Genomic DNA, 21,561 nt, shown 5'->3' on the forward strand with positions numbered 1-21,561 from the left:
GGCCCCCGGAGATGAGCCAGGGGCCACGGGACTAAAGGGAACGTGACTTCCGGGTTGTGGAAGTTCTAAAAGTTCTGCTAAATCTGCTGCATTTTCATGTAATGTAACAACATCCGTGTCATTTCTTAAGTCCCGCCTTCCCTGATCTCATCGACCAATCAGGAGGGAGGGGGAGGAGCTTACGTCTGGAAGTTCTAAACGTTCTGCTAAATCTGCTGCATTTTCATGTAATGTAAACAACATCTGTGTCATGTCTTAAGTCCCGCCTTCCCTGATCTCATCGACCAATCAGAGTCTAGTCCCCTCCCGCGCCGACCAATGAGGCGAGCGTTTTCTGTGTCAGGTCCAATCAGGAGGGAGGGGGAGGAGCTTACGTCTGGAAGTTCTAAACGTTCTGCTAAATCTGCTGCATTTTCATGTAAAGTAACAACATCTGTGTCATTTCTTGTTAAGTCCCGCCTTCCCTGATCTCATCGACCAATCAGAGTCTAGTCCCCTCCCGCGCCGACCAATGAGGCGAGCGTTTCCTGTGTCAGGTCCAGTCAGGAGGGAGGGGGAGGAGCTTACAGATGATGACTTTAAAGCAGCTGTTGTGATTGTTTGTGCGGTGCAGCTGCAGGACTGGGCCACAGCGCCCCCTGGCTCATGACTGTGTTGATGACATGTGTTTGGTATTGTTTAAAGCAGCGGATGTTTCGCTTCTGAAAGTGTCAAAAATAACAAACATCGATGAAAGAAAAACATGATTTAGTTTCAGTTTTGGACAAAGTGCAGCTGGAATTAAAGCAACGGTTCAATCATAATGTTCTGTTTTATTACTTCACTGAACCGACTCCATGGACGTGTTCATTAATGTGTGAATGAGGAACAATATATATATATATATGAACATGTGTGATTTAACACCATACGTTTCATTAAATCCATTATTGAAGCTTTAAAGCAGGGGTGTCCAAACTTTTTTCATGGGGGGCCACATATTGGAGCGTACACGGGGTGAAGGGCCGGGGTCGGTGGTTGGTTCCACAAAACCTTCGAGTAGCAGAGGTTTAAATTGTGCCTCATGCCTTTATTTATGCTTAAAACCTTCATGCAGCTCCGTCTCACAGTAAAAGGTTCGTTGTTTGGTTAGAATTGTGTAGAATTATTACATATTAAATAAAAAGGACCAGCTCTGATGATGTGAACCGATTCAGCAAGCAGCCCAAGGGCCACCAAACATTGGTCTGAGGGCCGCATTTGGCCCGCGGGCTGCACTTTGGACACCCCTGATTTAAAGGAACAGGCCAGTGTTTTTCCATACTGAGATATGTTCTTACCTGAGCTGTGACGAGTTCTTTAGGACCTGTCTGATCTTCAGTCACGTAAACACAGCGCAGACGGCGTTAGCATTTAGCCTCTCCCTCTCTCCTCTATAGCTCCAAAACAGGTCAAGATAGAAGCTACCAAGCTAGTGTCCAGTAAAGAAGTGTCAAAACTAGCGTCCAATAAAGAAGTGTCAAAACTAGTGTCCAATAAAGAAGTGTCAAAACTAGTGTCCAATAAAGAAGTGTCAAAACTAGTGTCCAATAAATAAGTGTCCAAAACTAGTGTCCAATAAAGAAGTGTCAAAACTAGTGTCCAATAAAGAAGTGTCAAAACTAGTGTCCAATAAATAAGTGTCCAAAACTAGTGTCCAATAAAGAAGTGTCAAAACTAGTGTCCAATAAAGAAGTGTCAAAACTAGTGTCCAATAAATAAGTGTCCAAAACTAGTGTCCAATAAAGAAGTGTCAAAACTAGTGTCCAATAAATAAGTGTCCAAAACTAGTGTCCAATAAAGAAGTGTCAAAACTAGTGTCCAATAAATAAGTGTCCAAAACTAGTGTCCAATAAAGAAGTGTCAAAACTAGTGTCCAATAAATAAGTGTCCAAAACTAGTGTCCAATAAATAAGTGTCCAAAACTAGTGTCCAATAAAGAAGTGTCCAAAACTAGTGTCCAATAAAGAAGTGTCAAAACTAGTGTCCAATAAAGAAGTGTCAAAACTAGTGTCCAATAAAGAAGTGTCAAAACTAGTGTCCAATGAAGAAGTGTCCAGTAAAGAAGTGTCAAAACTAGTGTCCAATAAAGAAGTGTCCAATAAAGAAGTGTCAAAACTAGTGTCCAATGAAGAAGTGTCCAAAACTAGTGTCCAATAAAGAAGTGTCCAATAAAGAAGTGTCAAAACTAGCGTCCAATAAAGAAGTGTCCAGTAAAGAAGTGTCAAAACTAGTGTCCAATGAAGAAGTGTCCAGTAAAGAAGTGTCAAAACTAGTGTCCAATAAAGAAGTGTCCAATAAAGAAGTGTCAAAACTAGTGTCCAATGAAGAAGTGTCCAAAACTAGTGTCCAATAAAGAAGTGTCCAATAAAGAAGTGTCAAAACTAGTGTCCAATGAAGAAGTGTCCAGTAAAGAAGTGTCCAAAACTAGTGTCCAATGAAGAAGTGTCCAGTAAAGAAGTGTCCAAAACTAGTGTCCAATAAAGAAGTGTCCAATAAAGAAGTGTCAAAACTAGTGTCCAATAAATAAGTGTCCAAAACTAGTGTCCAGTAAAGAAGTGTCAAAACTAGCGTCCAATAAAGAAGTGTCAAAACTAGTGTCCAATAAAGAAGTGTCCAGTAAAGAAGTGTCAAAACTAGTGTCCAATAAAAAAGTGACCATTTAGGAAAGTAAGTTCAGTCATATTTTTGTCATACTGATTTAAAGGAACAGGCCAGCGTTTTTCCACACTGAGATATGTTCTTACCTGAGCTGTGACGAGTTCTTTAGGACCTGTCTGATCTTCAGTCACGTAAACACAGCACAGACGGCGTTAGCATTTAGCCTCTCCCTCTCTCCTCTATAGCTCCAAAACAGGTCAAGATAGAAGCTACCAAGCTCTTCCACGTTTTCCCTATTTAAATATGGTTACGTGAAGTGTTCCACTACAAAGTATAATTACACACAATTAAACCATGTGGATTTTCTAAGCGGATAAAAGGGGGGACTATATTGTAAGGCGTAATAATACCAGGAGTAGTTTGGCATCCGCGCAGTAATCTTCACTTCACTGTGCGGATGCCAAATTACTCCTGGTATTATTACACACATCTGCCCACCACCATTCAGCCTATTGTACATGTTTTTAGTGGGAGGGGAAACCAGGAGAAACCCAGGCAGACACGAGGAGAACTTCAGCTCCACAGAGAGGCTCGTCCGGGTGGGAGTCGAACCCGGGGCCTTCGAGCCGTGGAGCACTAACCACTGTGCCACCTCAGTGTTTGAAAATGGCGGAGCGTCGTGTCAGCCGGTGCGTTCAGGGACGTGCTGAGTGTCTGAAACGTGAACCTCCTCGGGGACAAAGGCCTGAACCAGGTTACGGAGCTTCTCAGGGGAGGATCTGAAACAGGATCTGAAACAGGATCTGAGAGAAGACCTGAAACTGGAGCCACAAAGAACATTCCACAGTCCCGGGTCCCGGGTCCCGGTCCTGGACCTGCAGGCCGGAGCCACGCCTCCTTCCAAAGCGAAGACCCTCCACACGGATGCTCTTCTCAGGCCTGTTCTCGTCTCTGTCGTGTTTTCATCCTCGTCTTCGCCGCTGTTAGATTTGGGTAAAGCTGAGCTGGAGAAAAACAGCTCTGTTCAGGTTAAAGAAATAAACGGTGCCGAAATCAAGGCCTTTAACCCCTTAACTCCCGCCTGAACCGAGCGCGTTTTCTCCAGTTTGGCTTTACCCCAATCCAAAAGCTTCTGGAAAAAAGGTGAGAAAATAGAGACAGAACTAGAGACAAAAACAATGATGGAAATATGACAAAAAATGACAAAAATATGATTAAAATTTGACAAAAAAATCACAAAAAAATTGATAAAAAATGGACAAAAAAATCACAAAAATATGATTAAAAATTGACAAAAAAAGTACAAAAAATTACAAATGTGACCATTTTTTTTTACAAAAATTTGATTAAAATTTGACCAAAAAAATACAAGAAATTGATGAAAGTTGATAAAAAATCGACAAAAAAAAAAAAAAAATTACAAATGTGACAATTTTTTTTTTTACAAAAATATGACAAAAATTTTATTAAAAATTGACAAAAAATTGACAAAAAATGACAAAAAAGTTATAAAAATGAGTTGAATACCGAACAAAAAAATGATGGAAAAAAAATGTGATGACGTGAGGAAAAAGATCCTCTGGGTTCAGGCGGGAGTTAAGAGGTTAAGTATCATTAAAAAGCTTTAAACTAGATCCAAACTGACATTAAATCTTTAAAAATATATTATATTTGACCTGTGGAAACTCTGTCCGGTTTCCCCTTCCACTAAAACATGTACAATAGGCACAAGGATGAGTGGCTCCATAGACTTACATGATAATCACTGTATATATGTGTTCATATAACTCCATATGTTTATATTAATGACAATAATATATTCCTCCTTTTATCACATGTTCCTGGTCCTGTAAATGAAAATAAGTGAACCAGGTCAGAGCGTTTGTTTCTTAAGAAAAGCTCCTCCCGCCCTCTCCTCCTCCTCCTCCTCTCCTCCTCCTCCTCCTCTTCTTCTTGTTCTTCTTCTCTTCTCCTCCTCTTGTTCTTCTTCTCTTGTTCTTCTTCTCTTGTTCGTGCCGTTGTGGGTCACGGTTCGTGTTTCCTCGTGTCTGACGGGAGTGTGTGTGTTTACGGGACAGGACTTCCCTCTCCCCAGACGCCTCCCTCGGCCGCTCCGGGAACAGGAACAGGAGAAACGCTCTCCTGCTCAGGCCCAATGACAGAGGAGGTCAAAGGTCACACGAAGAAGAAACAAAACCACAGAAGAAGTGGCTGGAGGACCAGGTCTGGACTTTGAGGAACTCGTGACACAGGCTCGTAAAGTGCAAAACATGTGTGTAATTATCATGTTACTACAAATACACAGTTACATAAAGTATATACTGTAAATGCTCTGATACTGGCCTGTATTTCATTAGAGGCCGGGTCACAAATCTCGTTTTTCTTGGTTTTCCTGGTCGTCCGTAGAAATAAAGGCCTGTCTCTAACTGTGGCCTGGTTCCAATAAAGGCCTGGTCCTGATGCCCTGGAGTAAATAAAGGCCCCGACTATATTAGAGCATTTACAGTACTTATAATGTTATTACATGTACAGAACATGAGCGCCTCAGACAGCGCCCCCTGCTGTCACACAGGGTTATACAGCAGTAGGGCTGTGCAATTAATCGAAATTCGATTACGATTTCGATTACAACAGTAAACGATTACAAAATCAGCATAATCGCAATAAATCGATTATAATTTTTTTTTTCACATTTTTTTTTTCACATTTTTTTTTTCAAATTTTTAATTTTTGGATTTTTGTCATTTTTTGTTGGATTTTTGTCACTTTTTTGTTGGATTTTTGTCACTTTTTTTGATGGATTTTTGTCACTTTTTTGCTGGATTTTTGTCACTTTTTTGCTGGATTTTTGTCACTTTTTTGCTGGATTTTTGTCACTTTTTTGATGGATTTTTGTCATTTTTTTGATGGATTTTTGTCACTTTTTCGCTGGATTTTTGTCACTTTTTTGATGGATTTTTGTCACTTTTTTGATGGATTTTTGTCACTTTTTTGATGGATTTTTGTCACTTTTTTGTTGGATTTTTGTCTTTTTTTGATGGATTTTTGATGGATTTTTGTCACTTTCTTGATGGATTTTTGTCACTTTTTTGATGGATTTTTGTCTTTTTTTGATGGATTTTTGTATTTATAATCGTTTGAAAAATCGTGATTTCAATTATGACAAAAATAATCGGGATTATTATTTTTTCAATAATCGAGCAGCCCTACACAGCAGCATGTTGTTGAGGGTAAGGCCTCATTTGAAAGCTAAGAACTACAAAGCTCATCTAAATGGATCTTCTTCCTCATGTCGTCAGTTTTATTTATCGCCTTTTCCGTTGCTGTCTTGAGTTTTCAGATTTGGGTAAAGCTGGGTAAATCCGAGTCTTTGGTAAGTTTCTCGGGTTTGGTAAGTTTCCTCAGGTTTGGTAAGTTTCCTCAGGTTTGGTAAGTTTCCTCGGGTTTGGTAAGTTTCCTCGGGTTTGGCGTCTCCGTAAAGAGACTCGTTTCTTTTATCTGGACGACCTGGAAAACGCAGATCACTTTCAGGACCCGGTTTCTGAGTCACCTGGGAAAGGGGCGGGGCCAGCGGCGCAGGGGGGCGGGGCACAGCGGCGCAGGGGGGCGGGGCACAGGTGTTATAATTCCAGGAGCGCAGAGGCCGGGTCCAGACTTTTACCCCAGACCAAGTCCAGGACCGAGACCCAGAGACCCAGACCAGACCAGACCAGACCCAGACCAGACCAGAGAAGAACCAGGGACGGGCCGACGGTAAGAGGAACATTCTCTGTTACTCGTTTACAGTGTTTAGCAGAGGAGGAGGAAGTCACTAATGCAAGTCTCAAGTCAAGTCCAAGTCAATCAGTCATGGGGTCAAGGCAAGTCTTGCTTTAGCCGGCAAGTCACCTCAAGTCACAAACGCCAGCGTGTCGACTTTTCAAAATGTGTTTAATCTTGAAAATAACAAGTGCTTTCTGAAAATACAGCGATTTTAAAAATTTAGGCTAAAATCAAACTTTTTAAAATCTCATGGATTTGGATTTAAAGTCTAATAGGCGGCGTTCACGATTTAAAATGTGATGATGTCATAGTATCAGATGGAGGGCGGGGCCTATACAACTCTATGGGAGAAATGCAGTTTTTGGAAGAAATCTCCAAAACAAAAATTGACAAATGTTTTTCCTCATCAGTGTTTGATCGTGATCGGATTCACAAACCTGTGATATTATTTTTATGTCTGAAAGTCTTTTCTATTGGACAACATCATGGTCATGTTTTCACATATTGTCACCACTTTTTGATGCTTTTCAGAGATAATAATTGTACATTAGTTCATATGTGACAGAGGAGACGATGAACTTTGTGACAGTTTGTGTTTCATGTGGATTCCTCCAGTAATGACTGAGATATGAGCCAAAAAACAAAGAGATAAAAATATGCATTTTGTCAGTTACCACAGTTACCATAGTTACCGTCAGTTGATCCACCTCAATGTTAAACTGTGGCTCTTTAGGATGTTGTGATGTCACGTGAACGATACCTATTAATATTTAATTGCCAAAAAATTCAAAAATTCAAAATATTTTAAATGCTCCAGTGTATGTACAAAATTACCGGGACAGCATTTTAAGGAAGGGGGCCCGGGGGGCGACTTAAAAAAAAAAAATGAAACAGAGTCTTTTAAACATGACCTGCTTTTCCCTGCAGTCTGAAATGTAAATATAAAATAATATTTTTATTTTTGTTAGTTTCTGGCAGTTTTTCTGTCAGTGGTTCCCCTGTGCTGCCCCAGCCCCTGTATACTCGGACTCGCCCCTGCTCAGAGTAGATTCCCTTCAGTCCCGCTGTCACTGGGCTGTGGCGGATGTGTAAAATAACCTCTAAATGCTGTAAACTTTGTGAGATTCCTGTTGATGAATCAGCTCTGACATGGTGGTTCTGGAGGCTCCGTCTGCGCTGTAGGTCCAGCCCATTGTTTCAAACGTTTACCGTAAATCTCCTCCTCTTCACTGTCTTTACAAAACTTTTAATCCAAAGAAACACGTGGTATTTCCTCTTGCCTTTTCACGCTGTATTGATCAGAAGCCTGTGTCTGGAAACCGAACACGCATGTGGATAATCACCATCATGTAAACAAAGATTTAATTTTTCATTTTTTTTTATTTTTTTATTTATTTTATTCATTTAAAAATGCAACACCAGCATTTAGCATGAATGAAAAGGAGCAGAAAGAAGTAAAAACTTATAATGTCTGACCCTAATCAACACAAACTCATTTACAGTTCCAGTTCATTTAAATGTTAAACTGTCTCATGCAGCCGTCTTTCTTCTTTCTTTCTTTCTTTTTTTTTTTTCTTTTCCAAGACTTCAAAACACAAAATAAAAAATACATAAATAAAGTTGATCTGCTCCTCCGCAGTGTCATATTTGTGTAACATTGATAATTTTACATATTTCTTAAACACATCAATGGACTTAGAAGTTTCGAGCCTGTTCCACAGAGCGACATCTTTCCTTTGCTGCCGATTCAAACCTGGGTTTTGTAAAAACCTCAGCACCTTTTAGTTCAGAGTTTAGTTTAGTTCAAGATGGGCCGCTTTTACAAAATGAATCCCGATCTTTCCACAGTTTCACTCAAATAAATAATAACTATAAAGTCACAGCGAGTCACTGAGAGTCGCTGGCCTCAAGTCCAAGTTAAGTCTCGGCTGGTGACGAAAGCTCGGAGGCGTCTCCAGGAGGTGGGGGCGTTCCTAGGAGGACTCAGGCAAACCTATCCCTAAAATGGCCGCCATCAGAGTTTTTACAGATTACTCAAAATGGCCGCCATCAGAGTTTTTACAGATTACTCAAAATGGCCGCCATCAGAGTTTTTACAGATTACTCAAAATGGCCGCCGTCAGAGTTTTTACAGATTACTCAAAATGGCCGCCGTCAGAGTTTTTACAGATTACTCAAAATGGCCGCCATCAGAGTTTTTACAGATGACTCAGAAATACGTGAATGTGCCAAGGCAACACTTCAGCCATGTTTTTAACCTCTTAACTCCCGCCTGAACTGAGCTTTTTCTCCAGTTCAGCTTTACCCAAATCCTGTAGGCCAGTGTAACGCCTCCTTTGAAAGCTGAGATCTACAAAACTCATCTAAATGGATCTTTTTCCTCACGTCATCACATTTTTTTCCCCATCATTTTTTGGGGGTTTTCAACTCATTTTTGTAACTTTTTTGTAATTTTTTTCTTCTTCATTTTTTTCACTTTTTGTCACATTTTTGTCGTTTTTTTTGTCATTTTTTTGTCGGGAAACGAGAGAAAAGAAACAAAAATAAGAGAAACACAATAATACAAGATTCAGTGTTTAGAGGGAAGTCCAAAGAAAGGTGTTTCCGCCCCCTGCAGGTCAGCTCCTCCCCCTGCAGGTCAGCTCCTCCCCCTGCAGGTCAGCTCCTCCCCCTGCAGGTCAGCTCCTCAAATAATTAATAACTATAAAGTCACAGCGAGTCACTGAGAGTCACTGGCCTCAAGTCCAAGTCAAGTCTCGAGTCACAAACAGCAAGTCCCAAGTCAAGTCAAGGCAAGTCTTTTTGTAGCTTTGGTCAAGTCAGTCTCAAGTCCCGAAAAATGCGACTCGAGTTAAGTCATGTGACTCGAGTCTCCCACCTCTGATATGTAGTGACTTTTTAGTCCCAAAAACCTTTTCTTTTGGATCTAGTTCACTTTTAGAATAAGCTGTTTTTTATTAGGAATTTGACATTGAAAATCCTCATGATATTTGTTCGAGTCCAAGGAGGTAAAGTTTAACCTCGTGATCCTCCTGAGCCGAGCTCTTCCTCCAGTTCTGCTTTACCCAAATCCAAACGCGTCTTGAAGAAGTGTCGAAAACGAGGATGAAAAAGCGACGGGAAAAAGAAAAGTCCAAAAGTGACGACACGAGGAAAAGATTTGTTTAGTAGGTCTTAGATTTCAAATGAGCCGTTTCTCTGTGCTTTATTAATTGACTGCGGAATTCTTCCGCAGTCAATTATTGGTTTTCATGTTCTTTATTATTATTCCTCTTCCATATTTTTCCCGATTTTCTCCAGCTTTCAGCACCTTCATGCTTTGTGCAATTTATGCAAGTTATGCATCAAAACGTTCCGCATGTTGAGGAGAAGGTGCTGTTACTTTAGTTCCTCATGTTGAGGAGAAGGTGCTGTTACTTTAGTTCCTCATGTTGAGGAGAAGGTGCTGTTACTTTAGTTCCTCATGTTGAGGAGAAGGTGCTGTTACTTTTGTTCCTCATGTTGAGGAGAAGGTGCTGTTACTTTAGTTCCTCATGTTGAGGAGAAGGTGCTGTTACTTTTGTTCCGCATGTTGAGGAGAAGGTGCTGTTACTTTTGTTCCTCATGTTGAGGAGAAGGTGCTGTTACTTTTGTTCCTCATGTTGAGGAGAAGGTGCTGTTACTTTTGTTCCTCATGTTGAGGAGAAGGTGCTGTTACTTTAGTTCCTCATGTTGAGGAGAAGGTGCTGTTACTTTAGTTCCTCATGTTGAGGAGAAGGTGCTGTTACTTTTGTTCCTCATGTTGAGGAGAAGGTGCTGTTACTTTTGTTCCGCATGTTGAGGAGAAGGTGATGTTACTTTTGTTCCACATGTTGAGGAGAAGGTGCTGTTACTTTTGTTCCGCATGTTGAGGAGAAGGTGCTGTTACTTTTGGGACTTCTGCAACTTACGGTTTTTCCGCAATCGGCCAAAATGTCGGAGATTTTTCCCATTGACTTATAATGGGGCTGCCGCAAATCCATGCTTTTCTGCACTTTTTTCTGCATTTTATGCAATTTCTGCACTTTGTGCAGGTTCAGCTTCTGCAACTTGTGGGTTTTGAGAAAAAATTGTCCTTCTGCAGTTTTCCAGTTTTTTTATATGAGAGTTTGAAAGGTTTGTATTGGTGTGTATGGGGGAAACCAGCCAATGGGGCGACTCCAGGACTTTCAGCCATTTGTGCTTCTGCCAATCAAGCACTGAGGCCATTTCAACAGTTTGACCAGTTTATGGAATATAAAAGTTTATGCAACATTAACAATTTATGCAAATTAACCACTTTATGGGATTTAACCAGTTTATGCATTTTAAAGCGTTTATGCAACTTAAGAGTTTATGCCATTTAGGATTTATGCATTTTACCACTTTTTGCAGTTTATACAGTTTATGCAACATGACATTTTATGCATTTTACCAGTTTATGCAAATTGGATTATGCAATTTGAAGAGTTTATGCAATTTCTGCATTCGCTTCCCGCATTTCGGCAGTCAATCGCAATGGCGCAGCCATTGCATTTCTAGTTTATTATTGTTGCTAATCTTCTTTATGTTAATCTTCTTTATGTTTATCTTCTTTATGTTTATCTTCTTTATGTTTATCTTCTTTATGTTTATCTTCTTTATGTTTATCTTCTTTATGTTCAATCAGCAAAAACACAATCAGCAAAAACAAACTAAAGGGGAGGAGACAATGGACAACATCAGCATCTCCCACATTTCTTCACATGAATAAATGAAAACATCGGGGTCTGGATGAAGCTCAATATCAACGTAAATACAAATGAAATGTTCCCAGAAGAAAATAAATGCAAAATATTGACAAACGGACTCTTCAAACATAGGATTACAATGGATGACTGACCTCTTCCCAATATCAGATTTGCAAAGGGAAGAGGCAGGGGTCAAGTGGCCCAGCTCTTCCCTGTCCATTCCATGCAGGGAGTGAGTCGGGTCACGGAGCAGTGGGAGCAGTTTGAAGGGGCGGGGCCTAACGCGCACAGATTGACAGTGAAATAAACCAATCAGCGATTAGCGGACGTGACGACAGCTGTGTCCAATTATATGAAGTAAATATAAACTCACGCGGAGAACGCGAGGCAAAATCCTTGACTACTTCATCCAATGATTAGTTTTGGCTGATGTTAACGTTAATTGAACTAAAAACACAGAGGTGCAGCGAGTGACGTAACCTTCTCATTTCCCTGTGACGGTCGTGATTGGTTCGGCCTTAGCCGCCAATCAACAACTTGTCTACCGTGCGTGGCCAGACCCACCTTCTTTCGTGCAGAAAGAAGGTGGGTGTGGTTTATCAGGCTAGGGGTCAAGGGTCAAACCCCGCATATATACAGGGGCATCTCAAAAGTCAACGAAGAAGAAACAAAAACATAGAAGAAGTGGCTGGAGGACCAGGTCTGCACAGTGCAGTAAACAGACGCCAGGTCTGGACAAAATCAAGTAAACAACAGGACAATTTTGTGTAATTATGCCGTTATTACTTATGGGGTTACATATGTCGACTGTCATACGGAGGTGGACGACCCTCACGCCTGCGTGCGGGTCGCTGAGAGCTTTCCAAAAATGTATATGTTGTTATGTGGTATTGTTTTTGCAGAAAATATTATTTTTCTTTCTTCTTTCTTCTTCTGCTCTTTGAGCTGGAATTTGACCCCCTGAACATTGTTGAAAACTCACCAAACTTTGCCCAAAATTCAGGTCCGGTGAAAAATTAATTTAAATGTGTGTTTTAAATTGGGAAAAAAAAATTGGCGCGACAGCGCCACCTACAAAAGTGAAAATACATTGCCGCTATGGAGGCGGGGCCAACGTCAACTTTGTCGTAGAGCGACGAGATTCGGTACAGACATTTGTCATGTGACGACAAACATAAAATATTATTGTGGCCACGCCCCCTGACAAACCGGAAGTCCGCCATTTTGACAGGAAGTCTGGAAAAGTCTTGGGCGTTTGACCAAATGAGCTCAAAATCGCTCCAGCTCATCTCGAGATGCTCCCATTCGTACAAACAAACTCCGATTAAAAATCGGAAATATACATTTTATTGACCTTTCACCCCTGGACACAACAAATGTGAAAAAGTGCCATTGGGCACAATAGCGCCCCCTCCAGGTGCAGAAGAGAAAATGCATTATGGGAAAAAAATTAGTTTCTCAGAAATGGATGAAATTCGGCACAAAAATAGTTGATGGCGTCCCAATCAAAAAAGCCAATGAGACCCATATCGTATTTTGTACGGTGTTGCCATGGTGACGCCCGGGGCCCCCATGTTATTCTAATGGGGCTGACACATAAATCTCACATTATACAACATTACAGCGCGTTAGCGCCTCCTGTCAGGAGCTTGTGGACAGTGGTCATGGAAGTACGGCTCGTTAGGGCCGTCTGATGCTAATTATGAAATTAAAAAGATTATGGGCGCTCTAGCGCCCTCTGCAGGCTGGAGCCATTATTCACATGGAGAGGCTAAAAATGTAGTTTTGATGTTTCCTGACAGATTAACGGCACATCAGGACAATAAAGTGCAGTGTGGTCGCGCTGCCGCCCTTGGTACGGTTATGGAAATAGAGCCGCTAAAGGAGGCACGGCCCGCGAGGGCCGTTCGATGCCGCTTGCGGCTTTAATGTTAATCTTCCTGTAACTGATTCCTAAAGTAACTGAGTCCTAAAGTAACTGAGTCCTAAAGTAACTAAGTCCTAAAGTAACTAAGTCCCGCCTCTCTGTCCGCAGACCATGAAGAAGTCCTGGGCGGTGTGTGCGCTGCTGCTGCTGCTCCCCCTGGTGGCGGCGACCGAAATGGGGAGGGACATTAATGTGGGCGACGGTTTCCCCGAGCCCTTCCCTGACCCCACCCTCCTGGACGGGAACTCCACCTTCGTGCCCGACGGTGCCATGGACGGGTACTGCCAGATGATGCTCCTGAGCACCGTGCCGATGCCCCCTAGTGAGATCCCCTGGGGCTGCATCTGCTCCCACTGCCAGGGCACCAAGGGGCCCAAGGGCGAGCGGGGCGACCGCGGCCTGACAGGTACCGCCCCGCCCGGGATACAGGGGGGCATGAGAGAACACTGTCCCACTAGAGGGCGCTGTACACTGGGACTGATGTAGAACTCTGTGTTCACAGGTCGCCCCGGGAGTCCAGGCCCCAGAGGCTCCGCGGGCTCCAGAGGGGCCCCCGGCTTTGTGGGGCGTCCCGGGATCAAAGGTAAACCGCCTTTTATGTTTGACTGACCATGTGACTACTAACGTGTGGTCATGTGACTAACGTGTGACCATGTGACTAACGTGTGGTCATGTGACTAACGTGTGACCATGTGACGCAGGGCAAAAGGGCGATGACGGAGTGAAGGGGGCCGTGGGGCTGCAGGGGCTGATGGGCCCTAAAGGAGGCCTCGGCTTCAAAGGTAAAACTCCTCCTGATATCTGCACATGAGGGGCCTCTGCACATGAGGGGCCTCACACTGTGGGGCCTCTGCACATGAGGGGCCTCTGCACATGAGGGGCCTCACACTGAGGGGCCTCTGCACATGAGGGGCCTCACACTGTGGGGCCTCTGCACATGAGGGGCCTCACACTGTGGGGCCTCTGCACATGAGGGGCCTCACACTGAGGGGCCTCACACTGAGGGGCCCCTGACTGAACACGCTCTGTCCGCAGGGGAGAAGGGCGACGGCGGCCTGGAGGGCCCACCTGGAGACCAGGGGCCCAAAGGAGATGACGGCTTGTGTCCTGACGCCTGTGAGGCCAGTCAGGGGCCGCCCGGTGTCCCCGGCCCCCCCGGCCCAGCGGGGATCAGGGGCAGCCTCGGGGCAGACGGACCTAAGGGCCAGAAGGGGGCCCCGGGAGTGGGCGGAGAGCCGGGCGTCCCGGGCACTGACGGGGTCCCGGGGGTGAAGGGCGACCAGGGGCCTGAGGGAGACTGCCCCTGCACCGACGGAGCGGACGGGGCCCCTGGAGAGAAGGGCGACGTGGGAGAGCCGGGCGTGGCGGGCGAGCCGGGCCCTAAAGGAGACGAGGGGCCCGAGGGAGTGAAGGGAGACGAGGGGATGCCGGGTCTGCCGGGCATGCCGGGGCCCTGCATGCCCATGATCAAGTCTGCGTTCTCCGCCGGGCTGTCCCAGAGCTTCCCCAGCCCCACGGCCCCCGTGGCCTTCTCCACCGTCTACTACAACATGCACAACAACTTCATCCCGTCCATGGGCATCTACGTGGCCCCCGTCAACGGCTCCTACGTGCTGAGCTTCAGCCTCACCGTGTTCGAGCGCCCCGTCGTCGTCGGGCTCATCCACAACTTCGACGTCGTGCTGGTCGCCACGGGAACCACCTCTCTGAGCACGGTGGCGCAGACGGTGGTGCTGCACCTGGGGGAGGGCGACGGCGTGTGGCTGCAGGCCCGGGACGAGGCGTCCAACGGCGTCTACAGCAGCTCAGAGGCGTCCTCGCTGTTCTCCGGGTACCTGCTGTACCCCGACCGCTGCGAGGGCCTGATGCCCGACCTGGGCATCCCCGCCGGCCGCGGCGACGGGAACGGCCTGACCCCGGGAGGCGAAATCCCCATCGGCTCCCCCTGGGGGGACCCCACCCCCCCCACCCCGACCGAAATCCCAGAGAAATGGGTAAACGGAGAATTCGGAAACGTCGCTTTTCCTTAGGTTCTACTGGTTAGCTCACCTTAGCGTTAGCTTAGCCTCACTGGACTGTGTAGCTTAGCCTCACTGGACTGTGTAGCTTAGCCTCACTGGACTGTGTAGCTTAGCCTCACTGGACTGTGTAGCTTAGCCTCACTGGACTGTGTAGCTTAGCCTCTCTGGACTGTGTAGCTTAGCCTCACTGGACTGTGTAGCTTAGCCTCACTGGACTGTGTAGCTTAGCCTCTCTGGACTGTGTAGCTTAGCCTCTCTGGACTGTGTAGCTTAGCCTCACTGGACTGTGTAGCTTAGCCTCACTGGACTGTGTAGCTTAGCCTCACTGGACTGTGTAGCTTAGCCTCTCTGGACTGTGTAGCTTAGCCTCTCTGGACTGTGTAGCTTAGCCTCACTGGACTGTGTAGCTTAGCCTCACTGGACTGTGTAGCTTAGCCTCACTGGACTGTGTAGCTTAGCCTCACTGGACTGTGTAGCTTAGCCTCACTGGACTGTGTAGCTTAGCCTCACCGCCGCGTGGTTTGCACTTTGTCAGATTTAGGAGAAGAAGAACGAGGCGCCGCCTTTAGAGGAAACTCCATCTGTGTCTGTGGGAAAAACCACATAGTCACAAAGTTAATATATTGAATCATAATTATTGATTAGCTCGTTTGTTTGTTGCTGCCAAATGTTTTCAGATTTAGGTTTAGCCTCTTTTCCTCTGAAGTCGGAGGTTCCTCTTTTGTAAAAGATTCCATTTCATTTTATTTCTCGCTGTTTTTCCTCGTCAGCTCTTTGTCCCTGAACCTGAACAATAATAAAAATGGAATTTAAACTTAAATTAAGACTAGTTTTTATTGATAATTCCGGATTCCTTATTTTATCAAACGTGATCAGACTTTCCCAGGTTTAAATGTTCATGAGGCCGAGCAGGAGAAGCAGGTCTGGAGTCAAACTCAGGACCTGTTTGTTCTGACACTGTCCATTGTCCAGTGGAATGATGCTAACGTTAGCCTTAAACTAGCATTACTGTTAGCATGTTAGCATCTACACAGAACCGGCCTCCAACAACATCTGCTCCCACAGTCTTCAGATCTGACAGGGATGTTTATGAACTCATCCCTGGTCTGATTTATGAACTTTTGACTTTTGACAAATTGTAATTTTCACAGATTCTTCCACACAAACAAAAAGCTTCTTTTTATTCTAAACAAGAAAATCCCTTTGAAAAGGTCTTTGTAACATGTCAATAAAATGAACCAAACTTTAATCTGGCTCCGTGAAGACTTTGTGAAGACTTTGTGCAGGTTCAGCTTCTGCAACTCGTGGGTTTTGAGAAAAAATTGGCCTGTTTGCATTAGTGTGTATGTGGGAATCCAGCCAATGGGGAGACTCCAGGCCTTTCAGCCATTTGAACCTGAACAATAATAAAAATGGAATTTAAACTTAAATTAAGACTAGTTTTTATTGATAATTCCGGATTCCTTATTTTATCAAACCTGTGACTCTCACAGGTTTAAATGTTCATGAGGCCGAGCAGCAGAAGCAGGTCTGGAGTTAAACTCAGGACCTGTTTGTTCTGATACTGTCCATGGTCCAGTGGAATGATGCTAACGTTAGCCTTAAACTAGCATTACTGCTAGCATGTTAGCATGAACACAGAACCGGCCTGTGAGTTTAGTCCATTTTCTTTAATGGAACAGGCCACCGTTTTTCCATACTGAGATATGTTCTTACCTGAGCTGTGACGAGTTCTTTAGGACCTGTCTGATCTTCCCCCGTGCCTTCAGTCACGTAAACACAGCACAGTAAAGTGAAGATTACTGCGTGGATTTCGAACTACTCCTGGTATTATTACGCCTTACAATATAGTCCCCCCTTTTATCCGCTTATAAAATCCACATTGTTTAATTGTGTGTAATTATACTTTGTAGTGGAACACTTCACGTAACCATATTTAAATAGGGGAAACGTGGAAGAGCTTGGTAGCTTCTATCTTGACCTGTTTTGGAGCTATAGAGGAGAGAGGGAGAGGCTAAATGCTAACGCCGTCTGCGCTGTGTTTACGTGACTGAAGATCAGACAGGTCCTAAAGAACTCGTCACAGCTCAGGTAAGAACATATCTCAGTGTGGAAAAACGCTGGCCTGTTCCTTTAAAACAAAAGTCCTGGGATGATTTTTTCTGCCAGTCCAGCCCTGCCTCAAACTGAGATGTTAAAGTTTCGTCCCGGTGTTGCCTCCGTCCCCGCGCCTCCCGCCATCGTTTCTAAAGTTTCCGACAGATAAAAGCGTAACTCATCCGCGCGGCGTGAACTGGTTCATCCTTTGTCTCCGTGACGACGCCCTGACACTGCCCGGTAATCGCTCCGTCTCCGACCGGCCGCGCCCGGTGACCGCGCCCGCCTTTGTCCCGCTCCCCACGGGCCGCTTCTCACGCCAGGCCGTGCTCCGGCGCACGGGCGTCTCCGCTGTGAAGTGGGACAGGGATTGTTCCGGAGGCGATCGTGTTGCAGAGATTAAATCACTTCAGACATGATGTGTGTGAAAGTACAGCACCTGTACGGGGGCGGGGCCAGGATCCGGGACGGGGGCGGGGCCAGGTCAGGATCCGGGACGGGGCGGGGCCAGGTCAGGATCCGGGACGGGGGCGGGGCCAGGTCAGGATCCGGGACGGGGCGGGGCCAGGTCAGGATCCGGGACGGGGGCGGGGCCAGGTCAGGATCCGGGACGGGGGCGGGGCCAGGTCAGGATCCGGGACGGGGGCGGGGCCAGGTCATCACGGCGTTCTACAGGCCGGTATGACCTGTGGTTTTGTGGCGGGAGATCCTGGACCAGTCGGTCATATTAATGATCATTATGGATTTTCTTTTATACGACTTGAAAGAGTTAGTTAATAACAATAATAACATTAATAATAATAATATATTTTATTTAAAAGCGCCTTTCAGAACACCCAAGGACACTGTACAATGGACACATTAAAAACATTCAAAACAAGAGCAGTTAATAGGAATAACTGGCTCCTCCCCTCACATTCTAAACAGAGCTCCACAGTCCCGCCCCTCGCGGTCTTGTTGCTCCGGAAGCAAAAAATCCAATTCAAATATTAAGAGTTTAACGTCAGCGCAAAAGCTCATCAGCTCTGGAGCACTTGCTTTTATTGTCCAAAGAAAATGTCGTCCATAGTTTTTTTTTTTTTAATAATAATAAAAAGGAATAAATAAAATAAAGATTTTTTTTAAGGCAACAAATAATCAACAAAATGTGACAAAAACTCAACAAAAATGTCACGAAATAAAAAAAATAACATAAAAGGTGACACAACACAGCAACAACGCGAGGAAAAAGATCAGTTTTGTGGGTCTTAGCTTTCAAATGAGGTGTTACACAGACCTATATAATGGCCAGAGAGGACAGAATGGTTCAGGCGGGGGGTCAGAGGTTAATGATTTTGCTTCTGTTTCTACGACCGTCTTTCCCGCTCCTTTTGCTGATGATGCCGATCAAAAAATAAAAAATAAAAAGCCGAACTGGGGAAAATGCACTCGTTAAGTTGCCTGGCTCTGCCAGACTCTTCCCTGTCCATTCCACGCAGGGAGTTAGTCTGGTCACGGAGCAAATTGGAGCAGTTTGAAGGGGCAGGGCCTAACGCGCACAGATTGTCAGTGAAATAAACCAATAGGTTTGTTGCACAATGTGGCTACGCTAGTTCCTCTGAGCTGAAGCTGTGGGCGCTAGTACTTCCTGTTCGTGTTCATTTCCATTAAGATGAGCTCAGACCAGTGAGTTCCTGGTAGAAATATTTCCATAGAGGAGACGTTTATGTTTGTGAGGATCAGGGAGTTTGTCTTGAAGCTAATTTAACCTCTTAACTCCCGCCTGAACCGAGAGGATCTTTTTTCCTCACGTCAGATTTTTTTTCCATCATTTTTGTCACTTTTTGATCACATTTTGTTTGTTTGTTTTTTTCACTTTTTTTTCACATTTTTGTCACATTTTGTCAGATTTTTGTCACTTTTTTGTCATTTTTTGATCACATTTATTTTTTATTTTTTTTCACTTTTTCGTAATTTTTTTTGTCACATTTTTGCCATTTTTTGTCAATTTCTTGTGACATTTTTGTGACATTTTTGTGACATTTTTGCCACATTTCCATCATTGTTTTCGTCGAGAAAATGTGCTCGGTTCAGGTGGGAGTTAAGGGGTTAATGCATTACACAACTTGAAATAGTGCCTTTATATATATTTTCATAGCATGTTAGCCTTTATCTTCAAGACAAACTCTCAATCCTTCATGATCACAGGCGTCTCTGATCTGAACTTCATGATTTGAACACAGTAAATGATCGTCGACCGGGAACTCACCGCCCACAACATAATCTTTAGAAAACATGATTTTTATTCCAGGAAAAGAAAACAGACAGGAAGTCCAGGCGCTCACACCTTCAGGTCAGAGGAGCTAGCATAGCCACACCGTGCAACAAGACAATTAGCGATTAGCGGACGTGACGACAGCTGTGTCCAATTATATGAAGTGAATATAAACTCACGCGGAGAACGCAGAGGCTAAATCCTCGACTACTTCATCCAATGATTAGTTTTGGCCGATGTTAACGTTAATTGAACTAAACACAGAGGTGCAGCGAGTGACGTCACCTTCTCATTTCTCTGGGACGGTCGTGATTGGTTCGGCTCGGCCTTAGCCGCCAATCAACAACGTGTCTACCGTGCGTGGCCAGGTGTGGTTTATCAGGCTACTCGTTAGTGTGAAGGCGGGCGGTTAGAGGTAAACAAGTCTCAATTTGACGAGGAAAGATATAGTTGGGCTTTTGATCCAGATTATTTTACTTTGCTTTGAGACGTTTCTGACTCGTTTCGATACGTTTTGTCCTTATTTCAAGTAACTTTCTTTGGAGTAAGAACATGCGACTTATCTCATTGGCAGTTTTACTTTCTTATTTCAAGTGAGATTTACCTCAGAACTCGTCGTAAACGTCCTCAAAAGAGCAAAGGGAACACATATTACTGCAATAATAATAGTATTTTCTCAATGGCCCACATTTGCATTTCATTCTATCCATGCAAATAACATGCTATATGGTAACTATGGCAAACACCTAGTTTTAGTAAAACAAAATCAACCATTGTAGCAATATAGTGCAAAATACATATACTTATATATAAAAAGAAAAACATCTGTATCTGCAGCACCTACAGTAACTTTACCTCATTCGTTCACTCAGAGAAAATGCCACATTAGATTATTTTGAAAGTGTCAGTTCAGCATCAGTTCTTTTATAAGTCCGTTTTAACATATTCTGTTGTCGACGTCAAGAACCTTTGCAATAAAAGTTGGAAAACTGTGAAAGTTGCTGCTACAACACTCTGTGATTGATAAACACCAAGACACAACAGTGTTTCCTTAACTCTGTGAAAGGAGAGAAACAGCGCCCCCAATTTGACGCTGGTGGTCAAAAAGTGAACTGCATCCATATTTACCACTGAGAATGAATGGAAGAGAGTTAGTTTTTACCACATGCTTAAAGGAACAGGCCACCGTTTTTACATACTGAGATATGCTCTTACCTAACCTTAGTCGAGTTACTATATCCCCGTCTGGTCTTTGTCCGTGCGCTCACACATACGCAGCCTCTCCCACATGTCACATAGCTCCAAAAAAGCTCACGATAGAAGCTACCAAGCTCTTCCACGTGTTCCCTATTTAAATAAAGTTACGTGAAGTGTTTTCATGCGAAGTATATTTACACAGAAATGTAGCATGTGGATTTCATAAGCAGAGAGTTACTGCGCGGACGCTGTGCTCCTGTATCATTACGCCTCACAATATAGTCCCCCTTTTTATCTGCTTATAAAATCCACATGTTACATTTCTGTGTAAATATACTTGGCATGAAAACACTTCACGTAACTTTATTTAAATAGGGAACACGTGGAAGAGCTTGGTAGCTTCTATCGTGAGCTTTTTTGGAGCTATGTGACATGTGGGAGAGGCTGCGTATGTGTGAGCGCACGGACAAAGACCAGACGGGGATATATTAACTCGGCTCAGGTTAGGTAAGAACATATCTCAGTATGTAAAAACGGTGGCCTATTCCTTTAACTCTGTGAAAGGAGAGAAACAGCGCCCCCAATTTGACGCTGGTGGTCAAAAAGTGTACTGCATCCATATTTATCATTGAGAATGAATGGAAGAGAGATAGTTTTTACCACATGCAGAGCAAAAGTAGGTCACTCTGTGGTGGGCCAGCAGAATTGTTTCGGCGGGCCAAATTTGGAGGAGAGGGTGAAAGAACAGAGGAAGGAGAAGCTGAGGAGAGGGTGAAAGAACAGAGGAAGGAGAAGCTGAGGAGAGAGTGAAAGAACAGAGGAAGGAGAAGCTGAGGAGAGGGTGAAAGAACAGAGGAAGGAGCAGCTGAGGAGAGGGTGAAAGAACAGAGGAAGGAGCAGCTGAGGAGAGGGTGAAAGAACAGAGGAAGGAGCGGCTAAGGAGAGGGTGAAAGAACA

At 44.2% G+C, this 21,561-nt stretch overlaps 1 protein-coding gene across 1 annotated transcript; it reads left to right on the forward strand.

Annotated features, from left to right (window-relative positions):
* Nucleotides 1-13,146: 13,146 nt before the first annotated feature.
* On the forward strand, nucleotides 13,147-17,838 carry LOC306978043 (uncharacterized protein; the record flags this gene model as incomplete). Its single annotated transcript, XM_079576502.1, has 6 exons — nucleotides 13,147-13,441; nucleotides 13,538-13,618; nucleotides 13,737-13,817; nucleotides 14,071-15,029; nucleotides 17,309-17,525; nucleotides 17,585-17,838. 6 exons carry the CDS (start codon nucleotides 13,147-13,149, stop codon nucleotides 17,836-17,838), a joined length of 1,887 nt encoding a protein of 628 aa, XP_079432628.1.
* Nucleotides 17,839-21,561: the final 3,723 nt, after the last annotated feature.

Source organism: Gobius niger, assembly GCF_951799975.1.
Source record: "Gobius niger genome assembly, chromosome: 1".
Lineage (NCBI taxonomy): Eukaryota > Metazoa > Chordata > Actinopteri > Gobiiformes > Gobiidae > Gobius > Gobius niger.